Source organism: Fundulus heteroclitus, chromosome 22, assembly GCF_011125445.2.
Source record: "Fundulus heteroclitus isolate FHET01 chromosome 22, MU-UCD_Fhet_4.1, whole genome shotgun sequence".
Classification (NCBI taxonomy): domain Eukaryota; kingdom Metazoa; phylum Chordata; class Actinopteri; order Cyprinodontiformes; family Fundulidae; genus Fundulus; species Fundulus heteroclitus.
In genome coordinates this window covers 14,871,798-14,889,567 of record NC_046382.1, presented here as the reverse complement: position 1 = coordinate 14,889,567, position 17,770 = coordinate 14,871,798, and the positions used below count along the sequence as shown (strand labels likewise).

The 17,770-nt window shown below is 41.1% G+C and overlaps 1 protein-coding gene across 4 annotated transcripts in view; it reads left to right on the top strand.

Moving 5' to 3' along the window:
• Window positions 1–2,879: 2,879 nt before the first annotated feature.
• disc1 (DISC1 scaffold protein) overlaps window positions 2,880–17,770 on the top strand; it is a 75,037-nt gene continuing 60,146 nt past the window's right edge. For 2 of the 4 annotated variants that reach the window (XR_004927635.1, XR_004927634.1), the window contains exons 1-3: window positions 2,880–3,938; window positions 13,217–14,079; window positions 15,513–15,582. Coding sequence is in view for 2 of the 4 variants with exons in the window: in XM_012857062.3 (XP_012712516.2) it covers window positions 3,869–3,938; window positions 13,217–14,079; window positions 15,513–15,582 (1,003 nt within the window). In the remaining 2 variants the exon portion in view is untranslated. The remainder of the gene's footprint in view (window positions 3,939–13,216; window positions 14,080–15,512; window positions 15,583–17,770) is intronic. The other 2 variants (XM_012857062.3, XM_012857061.3) reach the window with 2 other exon arrangements.

Sequence of the window (17,770 nt, the reverse complement as noted above, 5' to 3'; positions counted from 1 at the left end):
ACATATTTAACTTGCAAATATATTGCATTTGTGTAGCTGTTTGATCTGCAACACCACTTCTAAAAATGTGTTGCTTTGATGTAGTCATCGTGGAAATCTTTGCTCGTCAGTAACACAAGCACTGCAAAATGGGAACAAAAAGTAAGTCAGGTTTTCTTGAAATTAATGTATTTTTCCTTGATTTAAGCAGGTAAATCAGACTATTTGCCAATGGAATGAGTATTTTTACCCCTAAAATAAGATAATTAGATATCCTGCACTTAAAATAAGATTATAGAGATGAAATGTTCCTATTTTAAGTGGAAGAATCTTATTCCATTGGCAAATAGTCTTATTTAGTTGCTTAAATCAAGAAAAAAATACATTCATTTCAAGAAAATTTGACTTACTTTTAGTTCCCTTTTTGCAGTGAGGTAAACGCATTATGTAGATTATTTACTCACAGACTGATGTTTTAAAGCCCTTATTTCTGTCAATATGTTTTTGTTTTTTTCGCTTGCATATAATGAAAACATGACATCTAACATCAGAATATTAAATCCATAAAGAAAATAAATATATTTTACAGAAATGGGGGCTTAATTAAAAGTATGTTTAATACTGGCTAAAATTGTGTTATTTTCTAAAGGTACTTGTGTAAAAAGACAGAGATTAATGTTGCCATCTTCTGGCCAATAGTAACACTGGTTGCCAGTAATCTTGAATCGCTGGATGCCCCAAACAGCAGTGGACTAAACTTTTAGTCATGTGGGCCAAAAGAAAATATGTTTTTAATCTAAAACTTTGGTTTAATTGCTCAAAAAAGCCCTAAGTATTCAGTATTTTTTCCCAAGTATTTGTCCTTTTTTCTTTCTTTTTTTGCAATGGACTGTGTAGCCCGTTGCAGATCCAACGTTTTCTGCAAATTTGTCTCATCAAGCTTAAGGCATCAAGTCCGCTAAATTATTTTGACCATGACTGAAAAAAAAAAGTATTTTCATTAATAGGAGTAAAAGTCACTGGATAAATGTGGTCCTACCTCCTTTAAAATGAAAGAATGCAGAAAACCAGGTTATTAATAGATAAAAACACATACCTTTTTGTACCTAACATTTGTAAGAAGTTATGATGGGAATAATTTAACACTTAATAAAAATAAAAAGGCTCCATCTGCATCGACCCACTGTGTTGGGGGGCAAAATTTGGATCATTCAACGGCGCCTGGTGACACACCTGCCATGCAGCTATATATAAATGAAAGATTTACTACATGTGTATTTTTTGTGAGATGTCAGTCCCAAGTTTTCTCCTTCTGAGAAACTGAAAGAAATTAGAAAAAAAGAAATTAATTGTTATATTGACAAAATTGGCAACAATAATTTCTTTAAAAAAAAAGAATGTATTCTAATGCATTTTGTAATTTAGATCAATGGTTATCAATCCTTTCCCGCGGGTGCAGGAACTGGACTGTCCGTCACTCTTTAGTTGTGTCCCCACTCCAGCTGTACCTGAACCAAAAGATTGTATTGCTGCATCAGCAAGCAGCTAAGTGCTGCAGAAGCCACATTCATGTATGACACTGAGAACCACTGATTGCACTTTTGGAAGCCGGTGGTAACTCTGGAGGAGCTGCAGTGATCCACAGCTCAACTTTGAGAATCTGTTGACAGGACAACTATTGGTGCTGAAGTCCACAAATATGACCTTTATGGAAGAGTGGCAAAAATGAGGTCAACGTTAAAACAAAACTGTATGAACCACCGTTCGACGGTTAACACATGAACAAAGCTGCTTTGGTCAGATGAGACAGAAATGATGGCTTTTGACAAACATGAAAAGTGCTGTGGATCAGCAAACTAACACACCACCCCCATGGTGACACATGGTGGTGGCAGTATCATGCTATGGATGCAACCAAAGGAGTGAAGATTCACTTTCCAGCAAGTCAACAACATGAAACATACAACCAGAGCTACAGCTGAATGGTTTAGACAAGAAGTCAGCAGCCTTTGCAATCCAAAGAACCAGTTTAGCCCTTAGTCCAGAGCTGTTGATGTTACATTATCTATCTATCTATCTATCTATCTATCTATCTATCTATCTATCTATCTATCTATCTATCTATCTATCTATCTATCTATCTATCTATCTATCTATCTATTTATATTTGTGTGTGTGTGTGTATTTATGATTATCTGCCCTAGAATATTTGTTGTTGAACAAAAAACATTATTTTTGAGGTTTCAAAATACAGCACAAGGTCCAAAGTATAGGCCTGAGGCTGCTTGTTGCAAATGCCCGCCACACTTTTTAGATTTTTACTTGTGAATAGTTCTGAAAATAATTTCATTACTTTGCGTTTCTCAAAAAACCCAATAAAATATTTTAATATTATTATGATTTCATTTTTACTTATTATTAATCCCTACATTAATTAACTTTATCCTTGTCTCAATAGAAAGCAAATCATCGCCGGAATTGTAATCATGGCACAATCAGTGTGGAACGCTACCGCCATCTTGTGGCAATAACAAATACAACACCATGACCACCACAACAAAAACATTCAATTTTTTAACAACGTAATTTACACTTTAATTTTCAACCTATCATTATTATTGACATTAATAACAATAATGACAGAAAATACCAAAAACAAAACTATGCCCTATTAAAAGGCATAATGTTTCTTTTGAATAAAAGCCATTTTATAGAAGCAAACCACTCTCCATGTCTTTGTTGTTTGGTTTGTTGCTTTGTCGGCTACATTAGGTGTCTTAGCTGTTTAATGCTGGCCTGGTGACCCCGCCGCACATGCACACATGACTAAAGTAGCTCCTTCGCTTCTGTGCGCCACTCCACTGTGGGCTGAACTGAGGCGCTTTTATCTCCCACAGTATTGTCCATCAGCCAGCCAGGCTGGATGAAAGGAGCCTTTGGAAGTGTGGGAAAGAAGATGAAAAGACTCCAGTTTCTGTAGTGGTTTTCTCATGGAGTCCCCCCCCAGTCTTTAAACAATGCAACATTTGAGGAACCCGTGAAGATCAACGTTTGTCACTCATAGAAAACTACTTTCTTTTTCACACAGACAGTCGCTTATTGCGTCTTTAATTTTTGGACAGTTGTTTTGTAGCTGGATACAACAGGGTGAGTTTGCAACGACTCGGACAACATTAAGACCCATTATGATTCCTTTCTAGTGATCCGTCTCTTGAAAGAAAGCACGAATAAACACAAACAGCTGCAGTGATTAAACCGGGACGTGTCTGCTGTGTTTCTGAGGCAGTCTGAAGGAGCCAGGAGTCAAATTCCCGAACACGTAGGAGCTCCAGCGCTGGCGCATGACGCGGGGCGCATGACGCAGGGCGCAGCCGCGACCGACTAACGGATTACCGATCTATCATCGACATGACAAGACAGAGTGGATTCCTTCCCGCTGTTACTTCTCCATGTCCGGATATTCATTTTTTATTCTGCTGCTTTTAATGACTCGAAGAGACACGACAAAGGGAGCCGCTCCTCCTCTCCGCCTGTCACAGCGCAACTGAACCTACTTGTTTGTTTGCCAAACAAGGAAGAAAAGAAAAAAAAAGAAGTAAGAATCTGACCTGATCAGCTGTTAATACTTGAATTTAGAAATATTTATTTTTTTATCGTGGGAGAACAAGCGCTCAAAAAGCTGCTTTCACACGACAATTAGAAGAGGAATGAGTTTGAGGGGGAAAATAAAGTCCGTGTTTGGTTTCCACAGCGGAAATGAGATCAGTCCCTTTGCTTGGCTCCACTTTTTCTAAAACATGGTGGATGTAACTCTGTACTAGTAGGATCTGACATTATCGGACTTCTGAACAGCTTAAATATCGTAATCATTAACCTAATCAAAGGAAATATGTTTGCTGGGCTGATGGGGTTGGACCGTCACCTGAACTCCCTGCATCCTCGCTGCGATGGCACTGAAGGTAAGGAACTTTTTTCTGCTGCAAACTGTTCTTCTCTTCTACAGAGAGGCTGACAGGCTCTCACCTAGCTCTGTAAAGTCCTTTAGAAGTGCTGGGAAAATATGTACCTACTTGCTTTTAGTCTCCACGACCCCACACTGTGCCTATGATGAAAGATTGGGTCAGAATACCTCCATTTTAATGCAAAAGTTTGTTTAGTTTACTATCATCTCAAAACATAGAATATAGGGTTTCATGTCAAAACAGCAATCAGAAAAATGTCGCTTGCCTCTACTTTAAGGTAGAATACTGAGTGTCTGTAAAGTAAAGACACGACTTTTAGCCACATGGGCCAAAGTCATCAAGTCAAAATGTGTCGCTTGTCCCAAAAAAAGAGCTTTTTTTTTACTAAGATCACAAAAACTTATATTGTGTTTTTGTTTATCTACTCAACAATAAACCAAGCATGTAGTATTTTAATGTACAAATAAAGTAGTCACTTTTTTGCAGGAGAGGGACGTGTAAGTTGCAGTAGCACTAGGCAAACATTTTACAAAAGCATCTCGTTTACTTATTATTTTTGGCTTAACTGGGGTGAAAACATAAACTATTTTAGTCTTTCCTAAGCAATAACAAACAGGATTGGAGTAATTTTTCCTTTGAAACCCCATGCTATATTTAGGCAAGCGTAATAGATTGATAACAAGCGCATTCGGTTTCACCAAAGTCCACATTTCAGTAAATGTCACAGGATAAATGTGGTCCTATTTGCTATAAAATAAAAAATAACGTAAAAAGTGTGGTAATAAAAACAAATACTGTGTGTAGTATCAAACATTTCCTAGAGTAAGATTTTGATTTCTTGATTAAAAAATGGCTCTAATTAATAGAAAAGTCTCCATTTGCATCAACCACCAGTGCAGGCTGGCCAAATTTGTAGCACTCTGAAATTGCATTCAAGGGCTGCACAAACTCTGACCACCAATGGCCCCCGGGTCGTGCTCAGATCACCCCTGCTGTAAAATAAAGATCAATCAGGCAGCGGCAGCTCACCAAAATGCTGCTGCCGGAGTCCCGACCACCACCAGGATAACTGTTCGTATAACAGCAGTTCCTCAAGCGCTGCGCTGGCTCGCTGTCTGTAAAAGGATGGGCTTTAAAATTTCACCTGTTGGTCTAAAAAGGACTAAATGGCCTGGAGTACATTTCGGACTTGCTTGTCGAGTATGAACCGTGTAGCCTCCTCAGAGTTCCCAGGACCAGATGTAAACAATGCAGGGTACTGTTTAGTTTCTACGCTCCTCAGCCCTGGAATAAACACCCTGAAAACCTGCAGAAACACCTGAACCGCTTGTATAAGGTCACAGCGCAGCATCTTAATTGTTTTCAGTCTGGATTTTGACTAATTTTAGCTGCGGAGAGGCGTCATTACCCTGCTGCATAACCCAAGCGTACTTGAACTCAGGGTAACAAACTGGAGTCTGTTGCCCTTCGTCCTGCGCTGCCGTCTGTTTTCTGAGCCTCTGGACTTTTATTTTAATGTCCTCTGCCTGGATGTGGATTCTCAGCTTCAATAAACCCTGACGTTTTCTGTCAGAGCTCAACAGACCAAGAGGCCCGCAGCATCACATGGCCTCTACTTTACCCAGCTGTGTTCATGAAGGGGTTTTCCACATTTTCATCCTTTGTCTCGAACCAAACCCAGCTGGACTTGTTTGTTGTTGTTGTGAAAAAGGTCAATCTTAGTGTCATATGACCACAGCACGCAGTCGCAGGTAAAGTCCTGATTCTGTTTAGCAAACTCCACATGTTTAGGTCTGTGATAGTACAACAGAAAAGGTGTTTTTGTTGTTGTTGGTAGCGTCTAAACCACTGGTTGGGATGTAGCCAGGGTATATTGGGCGTTATGGGGACTTGGTAACCTGAAGAATCCACTCTTTACTGCAGTCCTCTGAGCTTTGGAGCCTTTTCCACCTCCATTGCTCTCCTGCTGCCTGTGTGCAGTGGCTGGATAAACACGGGTCCTCCTCCATCCAGCCTTTGTGTCGCGTCATATTCCCACCCCAGGGAAACAGGAAGTCAGGGATTACTTATTGGATATTCATAGACGATCTAATCAACTTTAAGAACTAAATATAAATATTAACATGCTTCTGTTACGTTTGCTTCGAAGGGTTTGCAGGGGTAACAATAAGTATGTTTTGTTAAAACCGTTCATATCTTATTAACATGTATTTTTCCCTCTAAATGAATAAATGGAATAAATTATAAATAAATCATAAAAGCTTGTGTACATCTTCATCAGAAGTCTGTTATCTGGCTTAAAAACCGGTTATGCGTTTTAAAATGTAAGAGAATATATATTTATCATAATAACATTTCCTCTCTAAGTAGGGCTGAACAATTAATCGCATTTTCAATATAATCACGATTTAAAAAAACGCAATTTCCAAATCGCAGAGTCTGCAATTTTTGGCTATGTAACAATTAGACGCGTCCATTAGGTGTTGGTAAAATGTTTAAAGTGGGTTTGCTCCACATGGAAGGGAAGACAGTTGCAGCAGTGAGATAATCTAATTTTATTACTTGTTTTAGAGTTTATATAATCATACATAGCATTAAGTACAGGTCAATCAGTTTAATACATAGACTTGCTTGTTGGTTGCACTCTATGTTCAACAAGGATTGATGTCCAAATCAACTAAAAGCTGTTCTCTTGAAAAATATTCTGATTAATAGAAACATTAAAAGTTCTTGTTTTAAATAGTCCTTGTTTACAAATGTCTTTATTAAGACGCCATTTTTGTTGCTTGTGGTTAATGCAGAGAAAAGTCAAAATTGCAATTTTGGTTGAAATATATTGTAGGCAGAACACAATCATTTCTGCTCTGAGTTTAGATGCTGTGGGTCTTTTAGCAACTAATCTGCACAGCGAGGAAACAAAATGATTTGTTGTTTGTATATGTTTAAGAAGACATGATAAATTAAACTGGAAAAAAATTGCATTAAATCGCAATATTAAGAAAAAAAAATCACAATTAGATTATTTTCCAAAATCGTTCAGCCCTATCTCTAAGGCATTTTGTTCTGTCATAGTTTTTAAAATGTCAGGAGGTCCTTTCCATCAGAAACTGCTTTACAAGCCCATGTTCTGCTTTGTCTTATATCGGAACATGTTTGATGGTGACCAGAACATTTTAGCTCAGTCACATTCTGCTGGTTTATGACCCTCATGGGACCGTACAGGAAGTTGGGCATTGAAGGCTCACAGCAGCAGAGATTTTTAAAGCCTGACTTTCACGTGTCTATATATATGTTCCCAGTTCAGAAAACCGGCTGGCTTTCAAATAGACCCATGGGTCTGTTTTCACTTCCCCATTCTCACTGCCACAGCCGCTGCTGCTCCTCGTCACAAACGCACATCTGCCGAGCAGTGCTGCTCCTGCTCCTCTGTAATGTTTGTGTTTTTTTTTTAACGAGCTCCTCTGCATTCTTCGGCTATTCCAGCGGCCAACTGGGAGATGCGGTGTTGAACCTGAGGGCCCCTTTTTGTCTCCGAAGGTAAATAACCGTAGCTCCTCTGCCGTGGAGGCTTCTAGTTTTCTCACACTCAGCCAAAACAAAGAGTCACAAGAGGGAACGCTTGTTGCCGCTGGAGGCCAACTTTTGCCCGTTTGTGCTTTCTGACGGGATTGCTGGTCAGAATAATTCAGCTAAAAGGAAGCGGTGGATGACATAGCCCTGAAAGGCGGAGAAGCCAGTGCCTCATCTAACACACACACACACACACACACACACACACACACACACACACACACACACACACACACACACACACACACACACACACACACACACACACACACCCTCAGACAGAATGAGCCTCTAGGCATTTCCTTCCCTTTTACTGGGAAGAGCGGTCCTTGTGCAGCTATTCTGTGTCGGGTATACACAGGGGCGGCTCTAGACAGGAGCCCTCAGGGGGTTATGGCCCTGATGTAGGGTTATGTTATGGCCCCTGTACTAAAGACATAAATTAAATAAACTTCTTACGATTATATGCACTGGTGAAGAAACCACACCTGATTTGTCACTTTTACCAATTTTATTTGTTTTACCTTTAAAATTTCACCCTAACAAGGGTTTAAAAATCAAGGTGTTTTACTTTTAGCTTCAGCTGTATTGAGCTGGGATCACAGTTTTCATCTGCTAGATCAGGGATCTGAAACCTGCAGTACCGGTGCCACAAGTGTCTCACTTCATATTCTTAAACGATTAAATATTGCCCTGTTTTATGATTTCATTCAATTACCTCTCAAAAGAAAGTACAAAGAGGTAATTTTCAATAGATATACACATGGGGACAGAAAGCAATAAGGTGTGTATTGAAGATAATAACTTGGTGTAAGGGTTTAGAAAGATAAACTAGCATAAAATGGGAAAATGTATAGGTAAATATTAGTAACTGTTACTTCTAACTGCCACTTTGATTTTGATTTTTTTTTTCTTTAATGACAGTAGGACTCTAAAGTCTCAAGTGTTTAGGGGTAGGAGTTTATAAGTTCTCACTTCTTCCTACCCCATTTTGAGCATGATATGTTAACTGAAACAAAAAATCTGTATTTTCTCTTCTTTCTTATGCACTTCTTGTTACTGTGCACTATTTTATTTTTATATTTGTATCATGTTCGAATAAATTTCATTTCATTTCATTTCATTCTTTTATGTGCCCCTGTGAAAAAAACACTGGCCCCACCTTGGCCCCCCTGGTAAATCTGGTCTAGAACCACCACTGGGGATACACCAACACCACCGTGAGTCCTTCTCCTTTCGGCAACGAGTCTCTTTGGCTCTCTTGAGAGTATAACAGCGTAGGCCACACCAGATGGTGGATGGTGCTGTGGTATCTGCTCCTTATAATGAAGGCTTGGGTTACTTGAACCTTTTATGGTACAGCGGCCTCGTCTTCGGAGCCCCTCTAATGGATGGAGCTGCGGGGAATCTGAGCTTTAGTGCTGGAGGTCCCGGTGGACCGGGAGCTCTTGTTGAGCCGGACCTGGACACAAAGGAGACGGCTTACTATCACTCTCGCAGCAATGTCTGCCCTACATGCTAAAGCGGATTCTGTTTGTGCATCCCGGTCACATGGGGGCGATTGCATCACCGGAGGTCACCGTGGGCTGCGGCTGCTTAGCCCGTTTTTTCCTCGACTTCTTGACACACATTGCCGCGAGGCCCGGAGTCCGCACATTCGGGCGCCACAGCGTCTTTTTCACGTGAAATGAACAAAGCTTATCTGATTCCTCTCCTTTTCGGCACAAAAGTGTCAGTGTGTCTCTGAGCTTTTAGCGTGTGCAATGAGAGGAGGGAGAAAACCGAGAGTCAGAAGTGGGAAAAAAAGAAAAGGGGGAAGCGCAGCTGTTCACAAAGAGGCCGTTGTCGTTTCCCAACATCCCAGCTTGCCTCGTCTGAATGCTGCACATTAGATGTTTTTTTAATCACTTTGCACTGCAGCAGGTGTCTGGTGCCAAACACAGACAGGGCTTTATCATCCTTCAGAAAATTAGCCTTAAAGCTTAGTTAGGACTGTTTGACAGTGACTAATACCAGACAATACTATCCTACTTTGCAAGAACTCAAGGCTCAATAGAGTTTAATGAGCATGTTTTAACCCTGCTTTTTAAGGAAATTTGAATGACTTCACTTCCTCCATTGATCTAGAGCTACACAGAATGTTTTTGGGTGAATTCTTTTTCTTTTGAGCTGCTCAGCAATAGATTAAACATGCAATAAGTTACTGACAAAAGTAGAAAATAATAAATTATTCCAGGTCGAAATAAAGGGCTCAGATGCTTGCAGTGATAAAAGAAAGGTGTGCAGCTTTCTGGGTTGAACGTTTTTCTATTTTATAGCTCTAGAAAAGTTATTTTAGTCTATTCCCAGCAACGAATCCCCATCCCGGTGTATTTAGCCAAGTTTAATGAATGGGTGTAAACCAAATGTGTTTTTTTCAGTTAAAAGTCACCAGATTACTTTGGCCCTTCTTACTACAATGCAAAAAATGAAAAACAGGCTAATAAAACAAAATTCTCTGGTTGTACATAATATTTTTATTTAATAAAATATACATTTGTCATCTAATCTGGAAAAATTGCAAAAGGTGTCCATCCTGGACCATGAAAGGCCCCCACACCACACCTTGGACTTCCCTGAGCAAAGCAAACAAAGAAAAACAAACAAAGGTCTGGAAGGCTCTGCTCCCCCCTTCATCAACGTTTTTCCTCCTAATTCCATTTCGTACTCATGAACAATTTCCTTCCCTTAAACTTCAGTCAGTTAGTTTTTGCTGGAGCTGAGCTCAAATATCAAGTATGATATAATCTAATTGTATAAATGTTTTCAGAAAACTTTGTTCACACTTGATTTCCATTTATCTTGATTCTGATCTGGACGCTGTGCACCATTTCACACTCTGCAGTGTTGGTTGCTTTGTACTCAACGCTTTCTGGTATGAACTGGAGCCGTCTACTTTGGGACGCTTTGTGCAGACTCCGCATTCGCTTCGTCCTCAGCGGGGGACATTTCCTGCCCCCACTTTGGCAACTAATGGCTAAAACTAATTTGTTTATACTCTACTGTAGTGACTTATGTCTTTATGATCCCAATAAATAGTATCTACCAGCAGGAGGTTAATTATAATACTTTGCTTTGATCAAGGGTCATAATATGTCCCATTTTTTTATATCAACTATCTCAGATCAGAATCAAATTAGATAGAAATAGGGTATAATTCAAATTTACCAGAAAATATATCAGCTGATGTTAATTATACCTGAGATTCGAACATTTTCTGGATATTTATGCAAAAATATAGAGTTGAAGAGAAAAACCTTCAAATTATTCAACAAATGAAAGTCTGAAATGGTTGGCATGCATTTGTATTAAGCCCTCTTTGCTTTCATTTCCCAAAATACAATGCAATCCAATTGTCTTCAAAAACACCCAATTTGTAAACAATGTCATTCTGTGTGTAATTCAATTTGATCAATGGAGATGTTGTGTTAAAGCCTAAGAGGTTTATTAAAGAACAGAAATGAACATCAGCATCACGAAGGTGTACACAGCAGACAAGTCAGGTAGAAAATCTGATAAAACAATGTCCCCGGCTTGGAGATGAAGACATGCCTCTGTCCACCCTAACAGACAGGCTGGGCAAGGACAGGTTAAGGACAGGCCCAAGTTAACTCTGGAGGACCTGCAGAGACCTGTGACTCAGGTGGACTCGCTACACAGATCTTACCTTTATGGAGGGGTGGGTAAACTTAAGCAACTGTTAAAAGAAACCCATAAAACCTTGGGTTTACAGTTCACCACAAGCCACAAAGGGGACACAGCAAACGTTATGAAGGTGTTCTGGTTGGATGAGACCAGAATTTAACTTTTGGACCAGCATGTGAAACCCACTTTGGCAGAATCCTAGCATCAACCTAGAAACACAATGTAGTGAGGATCATTTTCCTCTGCAGGGACAGGGAAGGTGGTCAGAGCTGATCAAGGGAGCTTAATACAGGACATTTCTTGCATGGAGAGAAAGAAAAACTGTTGTAGGCTGCAGAAGAGTTCAGACTATGATGTAGGTTCATTTTCCAGCTCGACTCTGGAATGATTCAATATGGAATGGCCTAGTCAAAGTCCAGACCTAAATCCAACTGAGAACCATGTGGCAGGACTTGAAAACTGATTTCTTTTACTGTTTACAGATGCCTGTGCAAACTCTCAGTTAGCACCAGCACCAGCTGCAGAAACCTGCAGCTGGTACTTTGCTGTTTTTAAGGCTGGGCCTCCATGTTGTTTAAAAACAGCAGCGCTGCGACTGCAGGTTGCTCAAGTGCGACCCACTAGATTTGACAATGACTCTTGGATTGGTGTCGAAACGTTTTCATAAAGAACTGAGGGAAAGTCCGGCTGTCTCCGATTTAAAGGAGCAATAAGTGATACTTCACCACTAGGTGGCGCTTGAGCACTCTCTGCAGACCAAAACAAGCTTAATGACAAGCCGCTCCTCTCTTTACCTTCACTCCAGTTACAACCCAGCCCCTCCTTTACCTTCTCACACCTCATATGTGCATATTTGTAAAGGATAAAAACACAGGCTCACCTTTCAGAGGAGCATTTCTAGTGAAGAAGTAACTAACTCATTACTTTATAATGCTGTTAGCAAGAGAACATTTTGATCTCCTGGGGTGCTCGCCGCCATGTTGCTCCAACTCTCTGACGGTGGTATTTTAGGGCAGGGAGGGGCTAAGCTCTGAGTGGCAGCGGTTCACATGCACGTACGTGCAAGCATGGCCAGCCTGGCTTTGTTCACAAGAGACTGGAGAACAACACAGAGAAATGCGGTGTGACCCATACCATAGTCCATCTGATATTTAACCATCCATCCATCCATTTTCTAACCCGCTTAGTCCCTCATAGGGTCGCGGAAATTTCGCTTATTGCTCCTTTAAATGTTTAGCTGTTTGCTGATGTTTACAAATGTTTCCCAGCCCTGCTGACTGAACTTTGACAAATTTTAAATGCAAAATGCGGCAAATTTTATTTTTTTGCAAAGGTGGTAAAAACATACTCAGGTTGCTGAATACAAATGCATTTCACATTTTTCTCATTTTCTTTAGAAATAAAAGTAAAAACCGTGCATACTTTCCCTTAACTTTACTATTGAGTTGTTCTTGACAGAAACCATTAATCCATTACAGTTTCTGTACTTATTGTGCTAAAATATGAAAAAGTTAAAGGCATATGAATGCTTGCTTAACACAATGAAGGCTGAGAACACTTCATGAGTTTGCTTAATTAATGCCCTTTTTTTCTTATTAAAACAAATCTTGTCATGTTATCTAGAATGGTTTTTATTCAGAAGCTAAATGAGTTTTGTTGTCCTGAGCAGAATAAATAGAGTTTTAGAGATGTTTTTCACTTGGCCTTTTTCCCAAAGAGAGGCGTGTTCTTTTTTTTTTTTTTTTTTTTTTGATAAAAAATTACCGCGCAGCTTTGGTATTTCCCAACAGCTGGAGCAGAACTGTGGGAAATGTTGCACAGCAGCTCAGCTGGAGATAGCAATGCAGCGCTGGAACAGGGTTAACGTAAAGAACTATACAGCGTTCTAGGTTTTCTGGGTGATTGGCTTCTTGGACAGATTTCATGCTACGTTCTTATGGCACGCTTTATCCTGCCGGCTCGATGAGCTCACACCTTGTGTACTTGTTGTCCAGCTTAATGGTTAATCTCTGCATCGACAGGTGGCAAAGCATCCGGGACAGCTGGCAGCTCGGGCCGTAAGAGGCTCCACAGGAGACCAGGGTACATGAGAGGAGAGCAGGCCAGACTGCAGGGCACTGCTCATGCTCAGGAGGAGGAGGAGGAGGAGGAGGAAGAGAAGGAGGAGAGCATCATTTGCGTTAGGAGTGGAAAATCCGGACGTCACGCCGGCATCACTGAGGCGACCAGAGTTCAACAGTTGAGTAAAGCTCCTACCGTCAAAGCGTCTCCAATGAATAACCAACATTACAGTCGATCCACATGTACTGCTTCGGATAGCAAGAACTCGCTCGTCTCTGTAAACGGAGAACAGAGCTCGCCGAGCCCTCTGGTCCGGTCCTCTCCGCCTCCGTGCGGACGCAGTCCCAGCCCCCAGTCTTCGCCCGAGGACTCCTTCAACTCAAGTTTTAGCTTCATCCAGCAGTCTCTAAACTGCCACCAGAGGACAAGCCCCGCTGCACCGGCACCGACGCGTCAACCAGGCGAGGCGTCCTCCACCAAACACATTTTACCAAAGCAGTCAGCAGCTGCCCAGTCGATGCCGTCCCTGGCTCAAGCCGGTCCTGCCCATAAAGAAGAGCCTTCGTATGGCGGGAGATGTTGGCGGGATTGTTTGTCGGGTGGCAAGGGGGAAACGCCCCACCTTCCAAGCTGCGATTCCCAAACTCTTGACATAGAGGTCACGTCCTCCCTGTCGGTGGACTCGGACACGGCCTCCGCCTCCTCTGTCACCTCCGGCTACGAGAGCGCCACGCCCGCCTCGGAGCAGGGCTGGGACCGCCTGGTGAAGAAGTACGAAGGCGCGCTGCAGGACTGCCTCCAGAGCAACCGCACTTACACCAAGGTGGGTACGAACCTGCCTTCAGTGTGGAAAATTAGTTAATTAGTTAAAGTTAAATTCCAGCATGTTTTTCGCAGCCATCTTACAGCTTGTGGTTATTATTTGACTCCTCTTTGTGCTACGTTTGGTAGAGTTAGTTGAATTTGGCTGGTTTCCTAATGTTAGTCTAAAACTGAGGGATCGTTGTCCTCTTGCAACGCCACACCTTTCCCAAGTTTCAGCCGTCAAGCTGTTCCTTTGAAATCAGGATGAACAACTAGGAAGTAGCCCTCCGTCTTCCCTATTCCATCCACTTTGTGCAACACATCAGTCCCACAAAGGACATAAAAAGTAAAAAAACCCCTCAGCATGCTGCTGCCACCACCGTACCTGACAGCCTATCATTAACTCCTTCAACCATTCTTCTCACCATTGAGGGCAAAAAAAGCTCAACCTCTGTTTCCTCTGACCATTAAAACTTCTCTCCAGAGGACGTAGGCAACCACAGATTTACATGTTTATCGAACATGAAGGTGTCGGTTTTGGCTTCTTTCTCGATTTATGTTGATGTAAAACCTGCTTCCCTGTGGAGAGGAACGCTGGTATTCAACCTCTAGCAGTTTCCATTCAGAGGAATGGTTCTTATCTTATCTGAAGGTGGCGGTTTGGGTTCAATGGTTGAAAATAAAGCACAATTTAAAAAACAAACAAAGATTATGATCCCAAATGCACATCAAAACTAATATTAAAATAGATAAAGCCGATTACAATTGAGCTTCGGGAACGGGCTTCCAAAGTCCTGACCTCAACACTATTGATAATTTGTGGCCTACGCTCTAAAGCCAGGTTTGAGCCAGGACACAAACCGATTTAAAACGATGACAGAAGCTTATTGGTGGATGCAAACTTGCTGAGGGGTCTTCTCATTAAGGGCCAGTGGGGCTGTATTTGAGTGAGTTTGAGGAAAATCCACAGTAAATTCAAACCTGCGCACCAAATTCTTGCGTATAGAAGACATCGAAGCTGTATGTTTATCTAATTCTTCCGGCGTGGGACGTAAACAGTTCAGTGCGCCATTAAAACGCCTGAACTACTATGACATCCAGGGGCCACAATTAGTGTATGTAAACTTCTGACTGAACCCTAAAGGGATGGATTGGGACAGTTTAGTAAAGTCACTCTCCTCTGCAGTATATGACAGTGCATGTGAAAGTGGATTGCTGTATTTGAACTGAAATAATAGGAAAAAAATGATAAAAAGGCTTTTCTTATAGGAAATAGGATGCTAAATCTTTTGGTGCACTCACCTAACTTCAGGGTTGATGAAACGTTGCAGAGCTCGTCGTCCGAGTCGCTCTGACCCGGCGGTCGTTGCTCTCTCGCTCCGACCTGTGGGGACTATTTAAAGAGCTCCGGCCTGCCGACTCACCGGTCTTTCTTCTGTCCCCCTTTCAAAGATTGACTCCATGATGTTGAAGCTGCAGCGGCTCCAGCAGAAAGCCATTCTGGATGACGACTATGACGCAGGTGAACGTTGAACCGACCTTTTTGCTTTCATAAAAGAGCTTCTTTCAGCTTTGGCCAATAAGGTTGTAGCTGTGGACGTTCGCCGGCGATCGATCGGCGCTTCTTGTGCCGTTTGTCTGCTTCTGTGTTAACATTTGTTGGGTGAAAGGAGAGCTTTGCAAAGTGATGAAATAAGTCACCGCTGGCTTATTTATGTTGAAGATTTACTGTTATTTTGTAGTTCAGATATTCATTAGTTTGATTACTGCGTTAATTTACAACTTCTGGTTGTTTTTTAATGGCAGCTTTTCAAACCCTCACAAGACTAGACTTCTGAAAGCAAGTTCATTTAAAACACAATTCAGTCTCTTGGGTCTTTTTAATGTTTTATGGTAAGTTTATGGCATTATATTGGCCCTGAATGTGCTTTGTTTATTCTCAGTAAGCAGGTGCAAACATGTGGTGAATTATTATTAGACATTAAAAAGGTAAAGAAAGAGAAATCCAGACCTAACATCAGAGCTGCTGTACGCGTCACACGTTAGGTTGGCAGAAAAAGCCTCACTCAGTAAGAGAAAAATCGACACGACAGAAAATCACACGTCAATTGAAGCTGGAGTTTAATATTACAAGTGTGAAAAGCAGGAAATATATGGGAAACTAACCCAAACAAATTTCCATTTCAGGGTTTAAATGAACCCATTCTGGGAGGAATCTCCTTCTTCATAATGTATTGCTGCTCCATCGCAGCTGATCTTCTCTGTGTGTTCGTCCTCCTTCCCTGAACCTTCTCTGTGAATCTCTGTATTCATCGTTCTTTGTCCGTTGGGTCCAGGGTTCCTCCTCTAACACATCCAGAACCTCTCAGCCTCGCCTTTATAACGCTGTTACTCCCTCTCTAAAAACACGTCTCACCGTCAGGTGGTAGAGCTTCTCCTTTACTCTTGCACCCCTGATGTTCACCTCCATCCACGTCCTCCTTCCAGCCTTTTCCAGGTACTCTATGAGCCGCACCGCTCTGCACCCGTCAGCCGCTTGACCGGGACCCTAACTTTCAGCTTTGATTTGATCTAACGGGAAATATTTAACCAACGTTGTTTTATAACACTCTGTGATTAGGTTTTGACTTGGAGAGAAGATTTCTGCTCAATTAATTTAGAAATAAAAGAAATGTATTTATGATTTTACTTTCAGTTTTTCTTTCTTTATCAAAACACTATTGTTTATTCCGTCATTCATTCATTTAGTTTAGTTTAGATGCATTCGCAGAAAAGATGTGATGCGATACTTACTCCTTTGTTATTGTTGCTGTTGTTTCTTTTTTGTTGTTTCTATTGAACAAATGTGTAAAAAGATCCCCCCCTAGTGACCGATGCAAAGCTTTTTATAGGAGGACAGGGGCAGTTTCTCAAACTAAAAATGTATACAATATAGATACCGGTTAGGTTTATTTATTTGTTAATTGATTATGACTTTAATATACATTTTGTGGCTCTCGTGGCCTTTATTTGACAGATCCTAGACAGGAAAGGGTTGAGGAGAAAAGGGGAATGACATGTGGCAGAGGCCTCTGGTCGTGTTTTTCTACCCCAGTGCCATCGACAAGTCTCCTTATATACATATTTATGCTTATTAGTTGTGTTTTTTATTTTGTTCATGCAATTTATTTATTGGTGTATTTATTTATTCATTACATCATTTTATTCTTTCAGTCATTTATGCATTTATTCAGTTCTGTATCCATCCATCCATCCATCCATCCATCCATCCATCCATCCATCCATCCATCCATCCATCCATCCATCCATCCATCCATCCATCCATCCATCCATCCATCCATCCATCCAAATAACCTGATATAGTAATTTCTGAGAGCATGAAAATAGAGAGCAATAGCCTTTAAGTGCTGCCTAAACAGTAGTTCTTGTGTCTCTATCTGTTTACCTTTGGTTATTTTAACTTTAAAAAACAGAAAAGGTCCAACCAGTCAGCAGAACAAAAGTTTGTTCACTTTCACTTTCAATGTGTGTCTGGGCTGCTTGACCTGAATGTTTTTTTTTTCTGCCCGGCCGGAGGGAAGTTTATTTTTTCAAAACGAGTGAGCTATTTCTCGGGCCTCGTGGCAGAAATAATTCAAGCAGACAGCATATCTGAGCACATTGATTATATTTTCAGAACACGGTGAACCGTCAGCCTTGTTGTTTGCTTC